At 41.5% G+C, this 16,948-nt stretch overlaps 2 protein-coding genes across 7 annotated transcripts; one reads left to right on the plus strand and one right to left on the minus strand.

The window, feature by feature from the left end:
- Positions 1 to 190: 190 nt before the first annotated feature.
- On the minus strand, positions 191 to 11,720 carry LOC119023292. 6 transcript variants are annotated; one of them, XM_037105113.1, is made up of 5 exons: positions 5,487 to 5,871; positions 4,987 to 5,063; positions 4,000 to 4,054; positions 3,723 to 3,754; positions 191 to 3,225 (listed from the first exon to the last, which is right to left on the minus strand). In XM_037105113.1, exons 2-5 carry the CDS (start codon positions 5,003 to 5,005, stop codon positions 1,778 to 1,780), a joined length of 1,554 nt encoding a protein of 517 aa, XP_036961008.1. In that variant the 5' UTR covers positions 5,006 to 5,063; positions 5,487 to 5,871; the 3' UTR covers positions 191 to 1,777. The 6 variants fall into 6 exon arrangements, with proteins under 6 accessions (XP_036961008.1, XP_036961006.1, XP_036961011.1 ...); XM_037105111.1 differs by having other exon boundaries at positions 4,987 to 5,067; XM_037105116.1 differs by lacking the exons at positions 4,987 to 5,063; positions 5,487 to 5,871 and adding an exon at positions 11,616 to 11,720.
- LOC119023291 (E3 ubiquitin/ISG15 ligase TRIM25-like) lies at positions 11,587 to 16,637 on the plus strand. Its single transcript, XM_037105110.1, has 4 exons — positions 11,587 to 12,240; positions 13,727 to 13,866; positions 14,722 to 14,889; positions 15,385 to 16,637. The coding sequence occupies exons 1-4, from the start codon at positions 11,623 to 11,625 to the stop codon at positions 16,088 to 16,090; spliced, it is 1,632 nt and encodes a 543-aa protein (XP_036961005.1). The 5' UTR covers positions 11,587 to 11,622; the 3' UTR covers positions 16,091 to 16,637.
- The last annotated feature ends 311 nt before the right edge of the window (positions 16,638 to 16,948 follow it).

The raw sequence follows: 16,948 nt of genomic DNA on the forward strand, positions 1-16,948 counted from the left end.
ACAAACACGGAAGAAAATGAGAGGGGAAAAAAAGCTATTTTGGTTGAATTACAAAAATTAAATAAAAGATGGGAAATCCCTGCATGGATAAAACGTTCACCCCTGAAAGAAGCAATATGAGCACTGTCAGGCAAAAAAGGCTTCCTAGTTGATCGTTTTCAACTGACTCTGTAATATTCAGACATAGTGGGCAAATATTGCAGTAAGTGGGCAGGCACTGCAGCATGCATCATCCATTTTGTGCAAAACAAACAACATCTAAAATGTGTCTGACTGAAGAAATAATTCACCAAAGATGAAAAGTTGGTCATTCACTTCCTGCTAATATCAGTTTAAAGACCAATGAGCTTGCAGTTGGGGCTAACAGTACGTCAGGGTGCTTCACACGAGATATAATTACACGAAATATTGGTCTGTTGGAATTTTGATGGTCAGGTTGTGAGTCTGCTGATCGAATACTGGGCTGTCACGAAGCTCCCAGCGAGCAACACCCAGTGACCGACTGAGTTAAAAAAAACAGACCAAAAAACAACAAGGCAGCGGCTGAGGAGAGAGTTTCCAAAGGGTCGCTGCCACGGGCTTGGCCGAGGGGCCATGTTTATCCTCGTTCGTTGTGTTGGTTCGTGTGTGTCTCTCTGTGTGTGTTTGTGCTGAGTTGTGTGCCCTGAGTGTGGCAGCTCAGACACATTCGGGCGTCACCTCCGCCCTCATTAACAAAGAATCCTGTCCATCTTGCTTCAGACTCTGTCTCTCTGTGTCTGTTCCACTCTGGGTTGCAGCAGGCATGTTATACATACACGTCATACAAATAATGAATTGTGGAGAGCACGATTGACCAACTCTGCTGTAGAATATGAGTGTCCCTTTTTATTAGTTTACTCTCTGCTACGCTTCGGAAGGCAGCGTGTATCACCTGTTACTGCAGCCTGGAGAAATGAAACTGGCACAGGAAACAGACGTCGCGTTTCAAGGTCTTTATTCTGAACGTTTGCAATGAAGTTGAAATTTAAAAAAAAGTAAAGTATCAAGTATTGTGTAGGTAGCAAAAGTACAAGTAAAAGTAAATCATACATACAGTATATTTACATGTACATACACTATGCCATCGGTTTACTGATAATCGTCATCACCATTTTTTTTCTTTTTCTCCAAATGCAGATAAAATTAATCTATTTGAAAATGTCTTACTTTGGCTGTGATGCAGCATGTAATCTGTGAAGTAACTAGTAACTAAAGTTACTGAGCAGATTTAATGGGTAGAAGTAGCAGAAAGTGGGCATAGGAGCAGCTGCACACAGAGCCAACCGTCCCACCGATCCATACCAGAGTAGATATTGGTCTGTTGCTGCCCCTGCTGCAGCACCGGATACCCCTGCTGACCCTGCCAATCCCCCATCAGAGCAACTATAGTGGGACCTGGAGTAAGCGCAGGTCTACCCGACTGCTGCAGCTACTGGTTTAGCAGTTTTAGGTTAGGTTATAAACACCAGAGATAATCAACATTAATCACAGAGTCACTGTTTGTAGTTTGAGGGATGAATATATAAATGTATTTAGTAGAAGCAGGGATGAACAGCGGCATGTCCTGGGCCTTGGTTGGGATGCTAGGGGCTGTGACACAGCTTCAAAACGATGGAGTTGCTGATAATTTCCGCTGAGGTTGAGAACAGAGGTGTGGGGGGAGTCGGTTGGGCAATGTCAGGAGGACACCCAGGGCGCTCAGCACCCACAGTGCGACATATTCCAGTGTTCCTGAATCAATTTATTTTTTTGTGTTCTAATTTATTTGTCCATGCAGTTGCAGGACATAAATGTTTCTCTTAGACGAAACCCAGTGATGGGTCCAAAAATCATCCAAAAAATAGATGAGTGATACGCAAATTGTAAATGTGACAAAATGGACCCCGTGAAAGTTTGAAGGCATTACATAAAATAAAACAGTGTAGGTAAATGATGTGACAGCTCCGGGTACAAGGTGTAGACATAAACGCTGCTTTACCCCCAATGATGTGGACTGTACAAACATTAACAGAAAGGCTCCAGCAGGAACTGTGGCTGCACACAGAGCCATGAACATCGCTGACAGCCCGCTGTGGGCACACGACATGAGAAAAGCTCCTACAGCTGCTCCCACTGTCACCCCCAACCTTCCAAACAATCCGTATTGGTGTCGTACTCGTCGATACTGGTCTGTTGCTGCCCCTGCAGCAGCAAGAGATACCCCCGCTGCCCCTGCCACCCCCGTCAGAGCTCCTATAATGGGACCTGGACCCAGCACAGGTAGACCCAACTTGATAGCACCTAAAACTGCTGAACCAGTAGCTGCAGCAGTAGCACAGATTCTTCCTGCTCCGCCCCTTTGCAAGGTCATACACAATGACGTGCCCACAGTGACCGTCCACATCAGAGACGCTAAAACGCCAACAAAAATGTCCTCTACAACAACACTGCTTGCTGTTGTGGATGGTGGGGACTGTAAAGCAACAATCCGCTGCCCTGCAATCCTGTAAACATCAGATATGATCAACATCAATCGCACAGTCATAGTGTGTAGTTTTAAGGGGTGGGATTTTTGAAGTAAATATACAGCTGCAGTCACAGGAACAAAAACAGACGCAAGACTCAACCTTATCCCCAACATAGAGCCTATCATAAATGTATTCAACGCTACAAACGGTGTAACAACTATACAACATATAAATGCGGTCACGTAGGGAGGTAAAAACCAAATCATGACTTGAAACATTAGGCATACCGCTTCTAAAATTATAAGCAGACGAACAGCACCGTGCAAAGTAATTGACAGAAGACTTTCTAAAGCGAGGCCCAGAAGGCATCCAGTTGCAGTGACGACCGTGAGACACACTGACCCGGCCACAGCCAGGGCCTTCCCCCTCGCTGCCTCACCCCTTCTCTCAGTCTGCTCCCGTTCAGACAGTGAATTTGTTGAATATCCAATAGAGAGGCCTACAGCTACCGACAGTATTGAGGAAAGTACACCATGGCCCACTGCAATTAGTGATATCATAATATCACGCACTTGTTCACTACTTTCGTAAGGGTGATCATTGTCCTTGAATTTTTCTGACTGGTCGGTGAGCGTGCTGTTGTCAGCCAGAAGCTCCAGGGACTGAAGCAGGACGACTGCTGTCGCTCCCAGCAGAAGACCTCCTGCAGCTCCCAGCACCAGTCCGATGCAGAGGATGGAAATGGCTGAAGGTACAACTGAAGACAAAGGGATTCTCATTAGAAAGAGGAACAGAAAATTCATAGCTATAAAAGTATTTGGAGCACAGCTATGTTTTAGCGTCCCAGACGGAAAAGGGAAAATGTCTCATTATCATCAGCAATACTTACATTAATACACAATCTTATATTAATGCTCAATTTACTGTTACACGCAGTATCAACATCAACAATGCATTTTTTCCCTTCATGTTGATTAAAAGAAAAAAAAAAAAAAAGCCAGACGACTTTTACATTTACTCTCAAATCTATTTGCTGTTCTCGGAGACAGGACTAGATACGGAGACTCCCAATCACCATTGCACACTTACTACACTGGGAGTTACAGTGATTGTCTGTAAATTTATATTTGGCTTTGTATTTGGTGATGAGTACATCTTGACGTATTTATGACTCAAAACTTGGAATGTGACATGGGACACTGACACTGCTTTCTAAGTACCATTAATTCCTGTTAGAATGCGCACAAAACTTACCAGAGGTAAGGAAGGAAAGCAGTCTGACAGATCTGTAAAACACGATGAGATAATGTCAAGGTTGATACAATGTGGACTTAACATGCTTCTTCCATGCAAACATGGGAATGCCACCACAATTGTTGTTCACTGTGCACAGGGGGAAGTTATCCATTCATTTGCCTGCTGCTAAAAAACGTTTTTTTTTTTTTTTTTTTGCTGACAGCATGGCAGTGGTAGTACTGAGACAAAGACAGGCACTTGTGAGTTGCTCACTGAAGTAATAGTCTGTCTTTACCTGTTGATCCCGTCGCTGCCCTGTGCAACAGGAGGCATCTCGGGGTTCAGCAGACCTGACAATGAAAAATGACACATGCTGATACAGTTAGAGAGATATTTATAACCAAATCCAGGGTAGTTACACTTACTACAGACAGCTCATACATGAGTGTGTTGTAAAATATAATTTGAGAATATTGTTTTTATACTCAGGACACACAAATACATGGTAACACATATATTTTATCCACCTTGTGTTGGTAATCTTTCAGTTCTGCAATACAAATAGTAAAATACTGTAAATACTGTGTAGGAATACAAAGTAGGAATACATTTCCCAAATACTTGAAACATACTTTATTTTTACAGCCAACAGAACAGTCCATAGGCAATAATGTACTACTGTACTCAGTGAGTACTGTATCGATATGCAGTACTGCAATTTACTAGTGAGAGTAGATTTCTTACCTATTCTCATTATTCTCACTGCTCTGGCTCTGACACTGCCTCTGTTTCCAATGTTGGCATCCATTGCTCCAAAACAGAAGAGCTCACCTGTTGACCTTTTATGCTAAAGCTCTGATTGCTAATTGTAAAACTGTGTGACAGGTGTTTGCCCATGTGATGAGTCAGTGTGCAAATCCGCACAAAACTCTGTTAGGATAGTAATAAAACGATGTGCAGTGGACGAATAGTTAGAGTCGGAAACTTGAAACCATACTTCAATAAATACGTCAGACCAGCACCACAATTCACACAGTGTCATCGAGATTCCTACATCAGTACAGAACAGGTTTTTAGTCCATCTTAAAAGCAATAGTCACATAACCACACGAGCACTGAATGTGGATTTTGCACCTCATCACTGACATGGAGGCACAGGTGGTCTTTTTTAGAGCATGCAAAAATGAGAATCTGACTACTGTTTGAAGACAGACTAAAAACGGTGAACCTATTCTTTTAATCCAGAGGAAATACAGTGTGTTGAAACTCAGCCAGTGCTCACCAGTGCCAGATTGTTGCATTGCTCTTGAAGCAGCTCACAGGTGGCAAAAAATGTAATCTTCACTTTCTTTTCCTCTTCTTGCTTCCCAGTTTGAATTCACAGTCCCATGTGCAAATGTGGAATTAATCAAAATGTGGTCAAATACAGTAAAAGTCTCTCAGTCCAAACAGTTTTTAACCCCTCAGTTACGGTACACAGCAAGCTCTAAACTGTACAAGGGCTCGTGATGAGCCCGACACAAAACTAGAATTTCAACAGGAGCATTCCTTAAATAGGATCGACAAAGGTTAACACCGGTCACCGTGATTCAACACATTCCCATACTGAACTCTGCAGTTCCATAGGTTTCAACAGTATCTACAAGAAGTTACTGAACTAAAACTGCTCCCTGAGGAAAGTTGCAGAGTATTGGTAAATATGTCACTCGAATAAAATTCTTAACTCATAAAACACATTGCCGTTGACTAAGTCAGGTGGCGTTACTTGTGATATCTACTCACAATGTCTGTCAGTTGGCCCAGTGAAGACCAGGTTCTGAGCTCCCCCAAAAGAACTATTAACTAATAATGAATTGTGTTAGTTTAGCGCTGTAAAAGAAGAGTTACAAACTGCTTCGGCTCCTGGTAGGTTGTTCCAAGCCAAGCGGCCAGACTGAGAGTGCTTTGAAGACCCTAAAAAAAATGAATCGACTGAAAAAAAAAAAATGCATCAAGTGCCTGTAAGCCCACCAAGTGAATGGTGGGGCAACTGGCTCAGGTGGAATGTGCACCAGGTGGCATGCAAAGGCAATCACTTACTCACCCTAACCCTCTGATTAGGAAGGAACCATATGAACATTGAATGTGGATTTTGTCTTCCATCACTTCATTGGAAGCACGTGGAGGAATGTTCACAGCAAGCAAAAACTGCTTAGCCTTGAAGATGTTTCAAGACACACTGAGGCAGAGACCCAAATCGGTGCTTGAAATACTGTGATATTATTACAAATGTGGCCAAATACAGTCCTTCACTCGGAACTCACCATGTTTGACTCCTCATATACGGAACAAGCTCCACACTGTAGAGTGGTATTTGAAGGAGCACCAGCCCCAAACCAGAACTACAACCATTTGTGACGGCAACATCCTTCAGCTGGGATCAGCAAAGACACAGTCAGCCGGCTGTATGCCAGGCAGCTCGATGCCCTTTGTCATTACAGTGAATGTTTTGTCTCTTGGCCCGCTGATGAATCTTGATGATCAGGTTCTGAGTTCGTTGACAAAGAACTGAGCTATTCGATCTAAAACGCCTGGCTGCGCTACTTGACATGACTGTTCCCTCCCTCTCCTTTTAAAAATCAGATTTAAAAGCCTGCAAAGTAGGGGGAAATAAAGGGACAGGATAGGCAACATCAATATTTCGCAAAGTGTGTTAGGTCGTCACAAAAGCAGGTGCTGGATCCTATCAAATACCTGCTGGTTATAATCTGAAAGGTCCCGGTCCTGTTCTGGCAGGCACAAATTAAGTTTGTTCAAAAAGTCATTGTAACCAGAAGACTCCTGACACGCACATGCATGAATCAACCGTACCATTTGATGCCTCCCAGACCACCACGCATATGGAAATTCTGATCAGTGGGACACATACAAACGGGGAAGGGGGAACACCAGGTTATGACCTCCTTCGGCCTTCAAGGACTGATGAGTCTGAGGAGAGGGGTGGTGGGTTGGTGGGGGGTGCAGGCATAGATTGAAGCAATGATAATAAAAGCACGTTTCACCTCACTGCCAAGTAAACTCAACCAAGTATATCCATAAACTGATCAGCCACATCATTAACACCACTGAGAGGTGATGTAACAATGCAACTTTCTGCTGGGACACCTTGGGTCCTCCTGACACGCAGCACCCACTCAAAACACAGTTGTTGACCAAGTACCCCCCCCCTTGTGGCAGCTGCACTCCTCAGTGGCAGAGAGGGAGATGATCGCTAACTGCTAAACAGACAGGAAGTTAAAAGTGGGAAAACTCCAACAAAAGAACAACTTTACTGTCTTCATGATTTTTTTCTTCAAATGTTTTTTTTTTTTTTTTAACGATATGATACAACAATCCTTCTGCCATCTGCACTTGTTTGACAAGTCTGAAGTGGTTTCCACCAGATTGGACATATTGTTCATGACAAATTTTTGGGGACTGTGTAATTCTATTTTCCTCGGTTATCATGTCATTTTATCATATTTCGTATCACATATTTGATCCCTTTAGGTTTCCATACGCCTCAATTCACTTGATATTATTAGTGTCATTTCTTTTTCATTTCGTGAGACCAGTAATTCAATTATCGTGATCACGTTTTTGTTCTTAGAATTTTGTTAAATAAGAGCAGTAGGGCGAAATCATGACCAAAAAAGGGACAAACCTAACTGAATAACCGTGCCGCATATGGTACACACAAAGCGACTGGCGCTTCTACTATATCATAGCAGCAGATTTAAGCGCCACCTGGTGGTTGATGAGAAAACTACCTGAGGTTCAGTATCAGCATTTCACTGCAGGTCAATGAAACTACTTTGGAGGAGGGCAGTTGTTAATTGGATGACGTGTGTAAAATTGTAAATACGCTTCTTAAGTTGAATGAAAGTCATGTATGTATGCATTATGTATGTATGTATGTATGTATGTATGTATGTATGTATGTATGTATGTATGCATGTATGTATGTATGTATGTATGTATGTATGCATGTATGTATGCATTATGTATGTATGTATGTATGTATGTATGCATGTATGTATGTATGTATGCATGTATGCATGTATGCATGTATGTATGTATGCATGTATGCATGTATGTATGTATGTATGTATGCATGTATGTATGTATGTATGTATGTATGTATGTATGCATGTATGCATGTATGTATGTATCGGTCCATACAGTATTGAACAAAAGTGTTAACAATTAATGAAGAATAATTAAAAGGAAAAGACGCAAATCCTCACATTGGAAAAACTAAACCATTAAATGTTGTTTAAGGAAAAATGACTTCCATGATCTAAGAAAAGTTTAAATTATTATTATTATTATTATTATTATTATTATTATTATTATTATTATCATTATTTTATTATCATTATCATTATTATTATTATTATTATTATTATTATTATCATTGTTAATTGACTGATCATCTCAGCGGTAGTACTTCAATACAAGTCAGAGGTATGTATGTTTGTTTGCAAAAATCTATTTATAATATAATATATTTGTACAGTAACTCCGCTATAAAGCTGTCAAATAACTGTAGTTTCACTTTCCCAAGTACTTCAAATGTGTAGCCAATAGTAGTTCAGTAATTGCACTTAGTTACATTTAATCAATACTTATTCCATAATCAATTACAAGTGGCATGAAGAACAAGGGTCGTTGAAATCACCATGTTCGCTCGCGCTGCAGCCCGTCGCTCTACGTTCGGACTTCTGACGTCAGACTGCGTGACGTGCATTATTTGGATTAACGGGATCGTTTAGCAAACATTTTCCTGTGAGACTCGGAAAGAGACAGACAGAAAAAAAAAAATTAAAAAAAAAAAACTTTCACACGACGACTTCTGAAGAAAGCGAATATTTATCCCCATTAAGACCATCGTTCACATGACTCCAGACCTGCCTCCACACAGTTATAGGAAAAGTATGACTCTTTTAAGAACAGGAAGGCACGTTAAAAGATCTTGGAAGCAAGAACCAAACCAAGAAGGTGAAAAAGAACATTGGCCTTGGTTCAACATCAAGCAACCCCAGAACAGCTGAAAGTGTTCCAGGACAAAGCCAGTATCACTGTCCCTCCACCTGCATAAACCTGGCTACCCTGCCCCACATCACTTCTCCCTCACCATCCAGAACCCAGCCAGCACCAGTGATGCTCCACCTACAAGCACCCAACTATCACTGCTCAATATCGCAAGCCCTTTATTTCTGTTCCTGAGTCTTTTTTTTTTTTTTTTCCACGTTTCACACTTATTTTATCCACAAGAGGTCAGCCTGTCTCCACTCTTCAAACACCTGTGTGCTCCTGAGCTCTTTTTGGGAGTTCAACTCTCTTTTTCAACTCCGTGAATGCTGCAAAATGAAATGCCTTTTGAGAGCTTTTCAAAGATGGATATGAAAACTTGGACATATTCAATTAATGTAAACTAGAGGAAAGTCAGTTATAGATTCTTTAATTGATTTACATAAACTAGAAGTAAGTTATTTATTTGTATATACAATACTTTTAATGAGTATGCTTTGCCATCCATGGACTTACGGTATAATATGTAATGTATGTTAAAAAAAATATGAGCATCTTTTGGAACATTTATATTTAATTTACTTTCCTAAGTTCTTTTTTATTTTGGCATGTTTATGGCATTCAGCTGAATCATCATTTTTGTTCTCTAGTTCAGCTATTATTTGTTTCAGTGAGTTGTTGTTCTTTTTCTAATCAAAAGTTAGATCAGTGACGGATCGGTTGATTTGGGAAATATATTCATTTCTCGAGGTTCACCAGCGTGTTGTTTCTCTTTTCTGCTCTTGACCTGAACTGCATCATTCAGAAACTTTCATCTGTTGATGAGGACCCGGTGATCCAGTCAAAAGATACAGAGCAAGCATGTAAATTGAAATGCACAATGTAAATGCACTTCATCCTCTGTTTATAAGTGGATAACTTCATTTTGTGTTGTTGCTCTCAGGCTCTATGCCACACTGTCAGTGGAGTGTTGTGAGACACGTCAACAGTGCTGGACAACAACTGTGTGTTTTGCCTAAATAATAAAGGAATAAATGATGATAATAATGGAATATTAGGATACTTAACAGCAACGTGACATAAGAGAACACCAGAATGCAGGTAATTCTCAGAGCTGGGCAAGTTACTTTCAAAATGCAATACATTACATACTACTGGGTACCTTCATTTTAAGACAATATATTATGTTACAATATTACTGCCTGCACAGTGATTTAAGAAGTAGTGTAATAATTAATGTATTACATGTATTACACTATGTTTTAATTACTCTAACAAAATGCCTAAATAACGTATATAGAACAATTAAATAGCCTAGCTCTTTTTAAATAATGAACAGAGTGATGAGAAGGCAGAGGAGCGATCAAAGTCGTATATATTATGAGATAGGAATACATATTTTGAATTGTAATCTTAGTCATATGAAACAAAACAGACATATACCTTCTATAATGTAATCTATAATGACGTAAAAAAAAAAAAACCCAACACAAACCAACAACAACAAACAGTTCTCTTTCTTTGCCTTTTTAGTTTAGCCCACAGAACAAGGAGTGCATGGGCGTATATGATTGGGGCATGGAAAGTGCCCTCAAATGATTAGGCTTCATCATGAGGCCTATTTCGTAGGCCTCATGAGGAACATTTCAGCCACACAGAGACCTAAGAAAGACTTTTTTTTAGACTCAGCTATATTAAACACATACAGCCCATGTTAACATGATCAAAAAGACAACAATTAACACTTAACTTTAGCCGGCAACAGGGATTGTAACGCACTACATGCCATAACTGTAGTAACATGTATGTCTGTTATTGCCTCAAGAAATATATTACTGTTATGAGTTGCTTTTGTAACGCATTACCTCCAACACTCTTCCCGGTAAATTTGGGTAAACATTCATCTATTTCAGGAACTGGAATTCTATGCTGCAGTATTCTCGTGGTGTCTTCCTGCGTGTTTTGTCACGCAGGGACCTGCAGCTATCAGTTATTTTGGAAACAGTTGAAGCCACCTCAAACGGACTGGCCTCTAATTTTAGAGATCGCGCTTCACTTTTACTGAACCTTGTTGGATGTTTTTTTTTTTTTTCACTGAGTTTTATCTTGCTAGTTGACCTAGACACCCCAAATGAAAAGTCCCTTGAATGCACCGTCTAGGTTCTTCACTAAGAAATGACAACAGTGAAGCAGGGTGGAAGCCAGTGACCGCTTCCCCCTGCACTGTTTACAGGCAACACGAGACAAAAGTGCACGTGATTCTTCAGTATTTGTGTGAGACCAGATGCCTCCATTTACTATAGATGCATGCATGTGCAGCAACACAGCCTTGCACACTTACTTTACATGCACACAATGAGCCACACAGTGTTGGATGAAATATTAATATCTTGTCTGACACATGACTTATGTTCTTTGATTCATGCCCTGTGGCTTCCAGTAAAGTAGGTTCCTGACACCTCCCTTCTAAATTCCAAAATTAGATGTGTGTATAACACGGTCACATGCAGCATATTTGAACCATCAACAGCAACCCTTATGGTGCTATGAATTCCAGGTAGAACAAATGTCAGGGCCTTTTTGGAAAGGAATGCTGCTGTGCAGACAATTGTGGATACACCTCCTGCCCTCCTGATAAATAGTTCAAGGCGGCTGACTGGCTTCCTTGTTTGCTCTGTTTACTGCTTGTATTACCTGTTGTCATTTTAGACTCACCTGTCGCCTCGCCGGGTGAGAAGTGAGAGCACAGTGAGGAAGAAACAAAAGAGTTTTAAGACAAAGCGAGATGGGGTTTTGACAGCACGGGTGGAGAGAGGAGGGGAGCAACAAGTGACAGAAGAAGCTACCGAGCTCGCCAACCGTCATCATGTCTTTGTCCAAGCCAGTGGAGCAGCTAGCCCACGAGCTGAGCTGCGCCATCTGCCTCCAGCTCTACTCGGATCCGGTGGTTCTCCCCTGTGGACACAACTACTGCCGAGCCTGCATCTGGAGCACCGCAGACACGAAAGACGGAGCACCTCCGCGATGCCCAGAGTGCCGTGAGGAGTTCCAGGGGGTGGAATCCCTGCAGAGGAACTTCAAACTCTGCAGCATCATCGAGGGCTTCCGAGCCAGCGTGCCGCAGCTGGACAGGGAGCCTGACACCGAGTCTGAGAGGACTGAGGTGTTCTGCGACCACTGCATAGATGAGCGGCTGCTGGCCGTGAAGACCTGCCTGAAGTGCGAGGTGTCGCTGTGCTCCAGGCACTTTCAGAGGCACCAAGAGAAGGAATCATTCAAGACGCACACTGTGGTGGAGCCCCTGAATAAGCTGGGGATGAAGGGCTGCGCCACCCACCGCCGTCCCCTCGAGTACTTTTGTTCCGACGACATGACCTTGCTGTGCGCTACGTGCTTCATCGAGGGCCAGCACCACAACCATGACGTTCTGACCTTCAGCGCAGCCGAAGAGGAGATGAGACGAGCGCTGGAGAGTCGCGCGAAGGTAGTTTCACTGCTTAATTAGCTCGCGCTCCCCTTTCTTTACTAGTGTTGGGGATGACGCATTACACAAGTTAGAGTGCTCAGATTACTTTTTGTTGTAACAAGTAACGGGACAGTTTAGTTTTGCAATTCAGGCTCATCTTTTATTTTGTTACATTTTTAAATAAGTGATGGGTTACGGTTAGAATTTCAAGTTATCTCCCTGTTTGTTTTGTTTTTCACAGGGAAACACAAACGTGAATCCCTGACACATGCGCACTGTTTGTGTGTCTCTCCTCCATCTGGGCAGGCAGTATGCGTGCGGATGTGTCGGTGCAGTTGTGTTGTGTCAGTGCAAAGGTGTAACTCAGCTAGCAAGAAGGCCAGAGCAGAGAAGGAGGCCTCTGGTCATTAGTTCCGGGTTGAAACATGATGTACTATAGGCTATAGGAGCAGCTGCTGAGACTGTATGTCTCGGCTAAGTTTGCGTTAAATCAACCTTTTTCATTATAGACTTGTTAGAGTAGACATGCCCGGTACACACCAGATTTCATCTTTTGTAGTCAGGCATAAAAGATTAAAGGGCTGGGAAGGGGAAAGTGCATCTGTCATCCCTCTTACAATTAGCCTAAGTCAGCGGTCAATACATTATAAGGAAGATGTGTGCACTCTGGACAACACAACATGTGCAGGTCATCACGAAGGAGTAGTGATCTTGTAACATGTTACTTTTAAAAGTAAAGCCACTCAACACTTGAGTTTACATGAGACATTTCTTCCACAGACACTGGTCCTACTACAGTGATATTGTAGCATCGCAGCACAGGAAGCTTCCAAATGGGGATTTGGAGTTAAACCCAAACAAGGCAACATTTCTGAATCATTTTCCAAATATTTTCAGTGCAGTTCCCTAAAAAAAAAAAAAAACTCTGCAATTTGTTCTTAATTATAGTGAATTAAACTGAAAACCTAGTGATTCAGTGCAATGGCAGTTCAGCTAAACATACACAAAATTTGAACTTGTGTACAAGCATACAACAAACAAAAAGGAGAATAACATTGCAAAAATAAATTAATAACAAATTGAGTTGTGTTTGAATCAAACCTGTTTTTTTTTTTTTTTTCAAATCGGCAGTAAATTGCATTGTTCTTTCCTGGGAACATATTCAGATAGTACCATTCTTAAATCGTATTCCAGAGATAATGAGCCTGTGAAATGTCAACAATGAAAACATGACAGCTGAGGTTTGAACAAGTGGCTAGCAGCTAGCTGGCACACTTTCAATGTACCTTGGAGCGGATGAATGACAGGAATGTAAAAACTGTCGGCAAAGGTGTAATGACTTGTGACAGGGTTAAAGAGAGTTCTCAATTCCAGGTGACTGATTCAGATGCTTAAATTACATCTTCGCTGAGTGCCATTTTAAAAGTACAACCAGTCATTCCAGATTCTCTTCCATATGTGCTGAACACACACACCTCAGATGCATTCAATCTGTGTTTTGCAGGTGGTTTCCTGCAGGCTGCAGATGGCAGAGAAACTCCTCCAGAAGACAGCAGAGGAGCAAGTTGCCTCTGAAGCTATAGGAGACAAACTAGCCAATAAGGCTGTCAGTCTCATGGACGGCATGGCTGCACTAGTGGGCAGGTAATACACTGCATGTGTGCTGGTAGCGATGCTTTGAAAGTAACCCGTGCTGTGCTGGAGCAGATCCACTGATGATTTAAAGGCTGAAAGGGCCTGAAAACGCATTTCTTTGTTACAGTGAACAATGTTACACAACTTTCTGCTCAACTGCTCTGGTCATTTCTCACGAGAGATTACCCGTGCTGTTTTGTGTGTCCTCTTTTCACCGGTGTGAAGTGGGCAGGGCTTAGTTGGACAAAGGGCGATGTCACGTACCAGTCAGGATTGAAATCAGAATCAGATAACAGCAGACGGGTTGTCTGTTCGTGATCTTTATCTAAACTGAACGCTAACTGATGATTATGTCGACACGATTTTTTAAAGTTCCAGTTTATTTTAAAACATGCTTTCATTTGCTTGAAGAGGTGAGTAAACATCTGATATTAACACAAAAAAAAAATGAAACTCAACAAATTTGAGAAACTGAACTTTGAAACTAACCGAATTTCTGTCTTGCATTGTTCATGGTGAATCTTCAAAACTGTACTCTGCATACAGCTCCCAGGATGAAGCCAAACCTTTGTTGTAAAATACCTCTATATATGTTTAATGAACTTGAAAATGTCAGTGCCAGTTGTCAGGCCATTAAACCAGTCATCTCTTGATCTTTACGAATCATGATGACACAGTTATCAGTGCTGCAATGAGAAAAACACAATGAAAACTCAAGGATTTAGAGAACCATGAAAGCTTGACTAGAAATAATAGAAAAATAATGATTTTCAAATGGGGAAAATGATTCAAATGATAAATGTTTGCTCATTGGAGCTCCTCTTTTACATCCGATCTGATGTACTGTTGTTGTGTTGTGTTCAGGTACAGGGAGTGCCTGGATGTTCTATTGGAGGAGGAGAGATGTCAGCGCAGAAAGAACGGGCAACATGGGATGTGTGCGCTCGAAGAGCAGCAGCAGCAGTTACTGGAGGCCCAGCAGAGTGCCGCACAGACCCTCAATGAGACTGACACATGCATGTTCATACACAGGTGGAATTGAGAACTTTTACAATTAAAATGAATAAATGCACAAAATAAACCGAAACCTCTCTGAAATAAAAACACTGAAGACAAAAAATAATTTTCTTGAAATTTGAAAGTTTGCATAATACAATTTTAACCCATAGTTTATAGAACAAAATAAAAAAATGACTCCATACATCTCCCATAAAAATAGGTCAAGTCAGTCATATTAATTATACTAATTGAGGTTACATGTACATATGGAATTGTAGATAAAAATGTGCAGAATCAACACATTTGCAATATTTGCTATTAGCACATTTAAAAGAAGTAAGGGTTTATACAGTATGTGCATATAAGGCCACACGCATTCAGGGTAATGTTCGCTGGGCTTTATGTAAAGACATTCCTGTGCATTCGTGCAGCCAATCTAAGTAAAGACATGTGATGCTGAGCAACAAAGCCGAGCGCTTGAGGCTCATAAAATGGAGATCAACTGAGTGAATACGTTTTCCTTTCCAGGTTCGTGCTGATTGATCAGCAGCTGAGAGAAGCTGCCACAGGAGCCATTCCCTCCAGCGTCCCCTTAAAGAGTTCGCTCAACAAGCGTCTCCAGGCTGATCTCAAAACACAAGACTTCCGCTCAGAAATGACCCACCTCCTGGATTCCCTTCATACCCTCCTCAACCCCTTGGGCCTCACCTTCAACCTCTGCACCGCCCACCCCAGCCTGATAGTCTCCAATGATCTGCGCACGGTCAAGTACAGCCCCTCCAAGCAGGCGTATGGCGAGCACCCAGAGCGTTTTACAAGCGCACCCCAGATTCTGTGCACCCAGGGGTTCTCAGGTGGCGAGCACTTATGGGTGGTGGAAGTCGGGGCCAACACCATGTGGTCCCTGGGTGTGTGTTACAAGAGCATCTCTCGCCGTGGTGATCACAGTCGACTAGGACACAACTCCGTGTCATGGCGCCTGCAGTGGAAAAATAACAAGCTGACGGTGTGTCAGTCCTCCTGTAACGTTGTTCTGGGGGAAGTGGCCCACCATCCGCTTAAGATTGAGATAGCTCTGGACTACGACGGAGGTACATTAACCTTCAGCAGCATCAAAGGGCGTAGGGAACACCTCCACACCTTAAGGGCTGTGTTTAGGGAGCCAGTTTACCCAGCATTCAGTATACATTCAAACACAGTGGAGTCATGGATCACACTGCAGAGTGGCATGTGAACACAACAACTGTTCAATATACCCCATGCATAGAATTTAGCTTGGTGTTCAAACGAGTAAATTAACTAAGGTCTTGTCTTTGTACTTTTGGATTTCATGCTTTAATTTCCTTTCAAAGTCTTTATAGTAATACAATGAAAATTGTGATGTTGTTTCGCAGTGAAAGCAAATAAACATTAAATATTACAAAACTATGTAGCATGAATACATAATGGAAATTGAGCATTTTAATCACAAGATTTGTTTACAAAGATGTATCTTTTTCTTCATGATTAGGGATGATTTCTGTGGACTACAGCTATAGATCAATGCAGGTGCTTCATCAAGTAATTTTGGAGGATTTGGGTGTAGATGTTTTTTTTTGTTTTTTTTTTTACTTAGTTTTTGTATTTTGCGTGTTTCCGTTTGTCTCAGGTCTGCTGTTTGTTTTGTGTTTGACCGTTATTTTCTTTATATACAGTAAACACTGATGTGCGTGAACGCTGACATTTAGTCTGAATATGGGACAAGCTTCTGTTTATGCAACAAATAAACCCTGATGATTATGTTTCCGTGTCTGTTTACAAAATGTCTGTGTATCCATAGTTGTATGAATGAATGACTTTATATGTATATGGATATACTATATGTATATGGTCTATGAGTGTCCTGGATAGACTATTTATTGCATGGTTTGTAGTTTGACAATCGGGGTTGCCAGGTTTGGTAATGGATAAGAACAGCAGTTCCACAGTGTGTATTGTCCCTCACTACACATCAAACACACAATATGTACGCATGGTGGCAGACATGAATTGTGTTGTGAATTATAGCAGATTTCTCGCTTTATCCCATCGCTTCGTTAGTGGTAAACTAGTT

This window comes from Acanthopagrus latus, chromosome 7 (genome assembly GCF_904848185.1).
Source record: "Acanthopagrus latus isolate v.2019 chromosome 7, fAcaLat1.1, whole genome shotgun sequence".
Lineage (NCBI taxonomy): Eukaryota > Metazoa > Chordata > Actinopteri > Spariformes > Sparidae > Acanthopagrus > Acanthopagrus latus.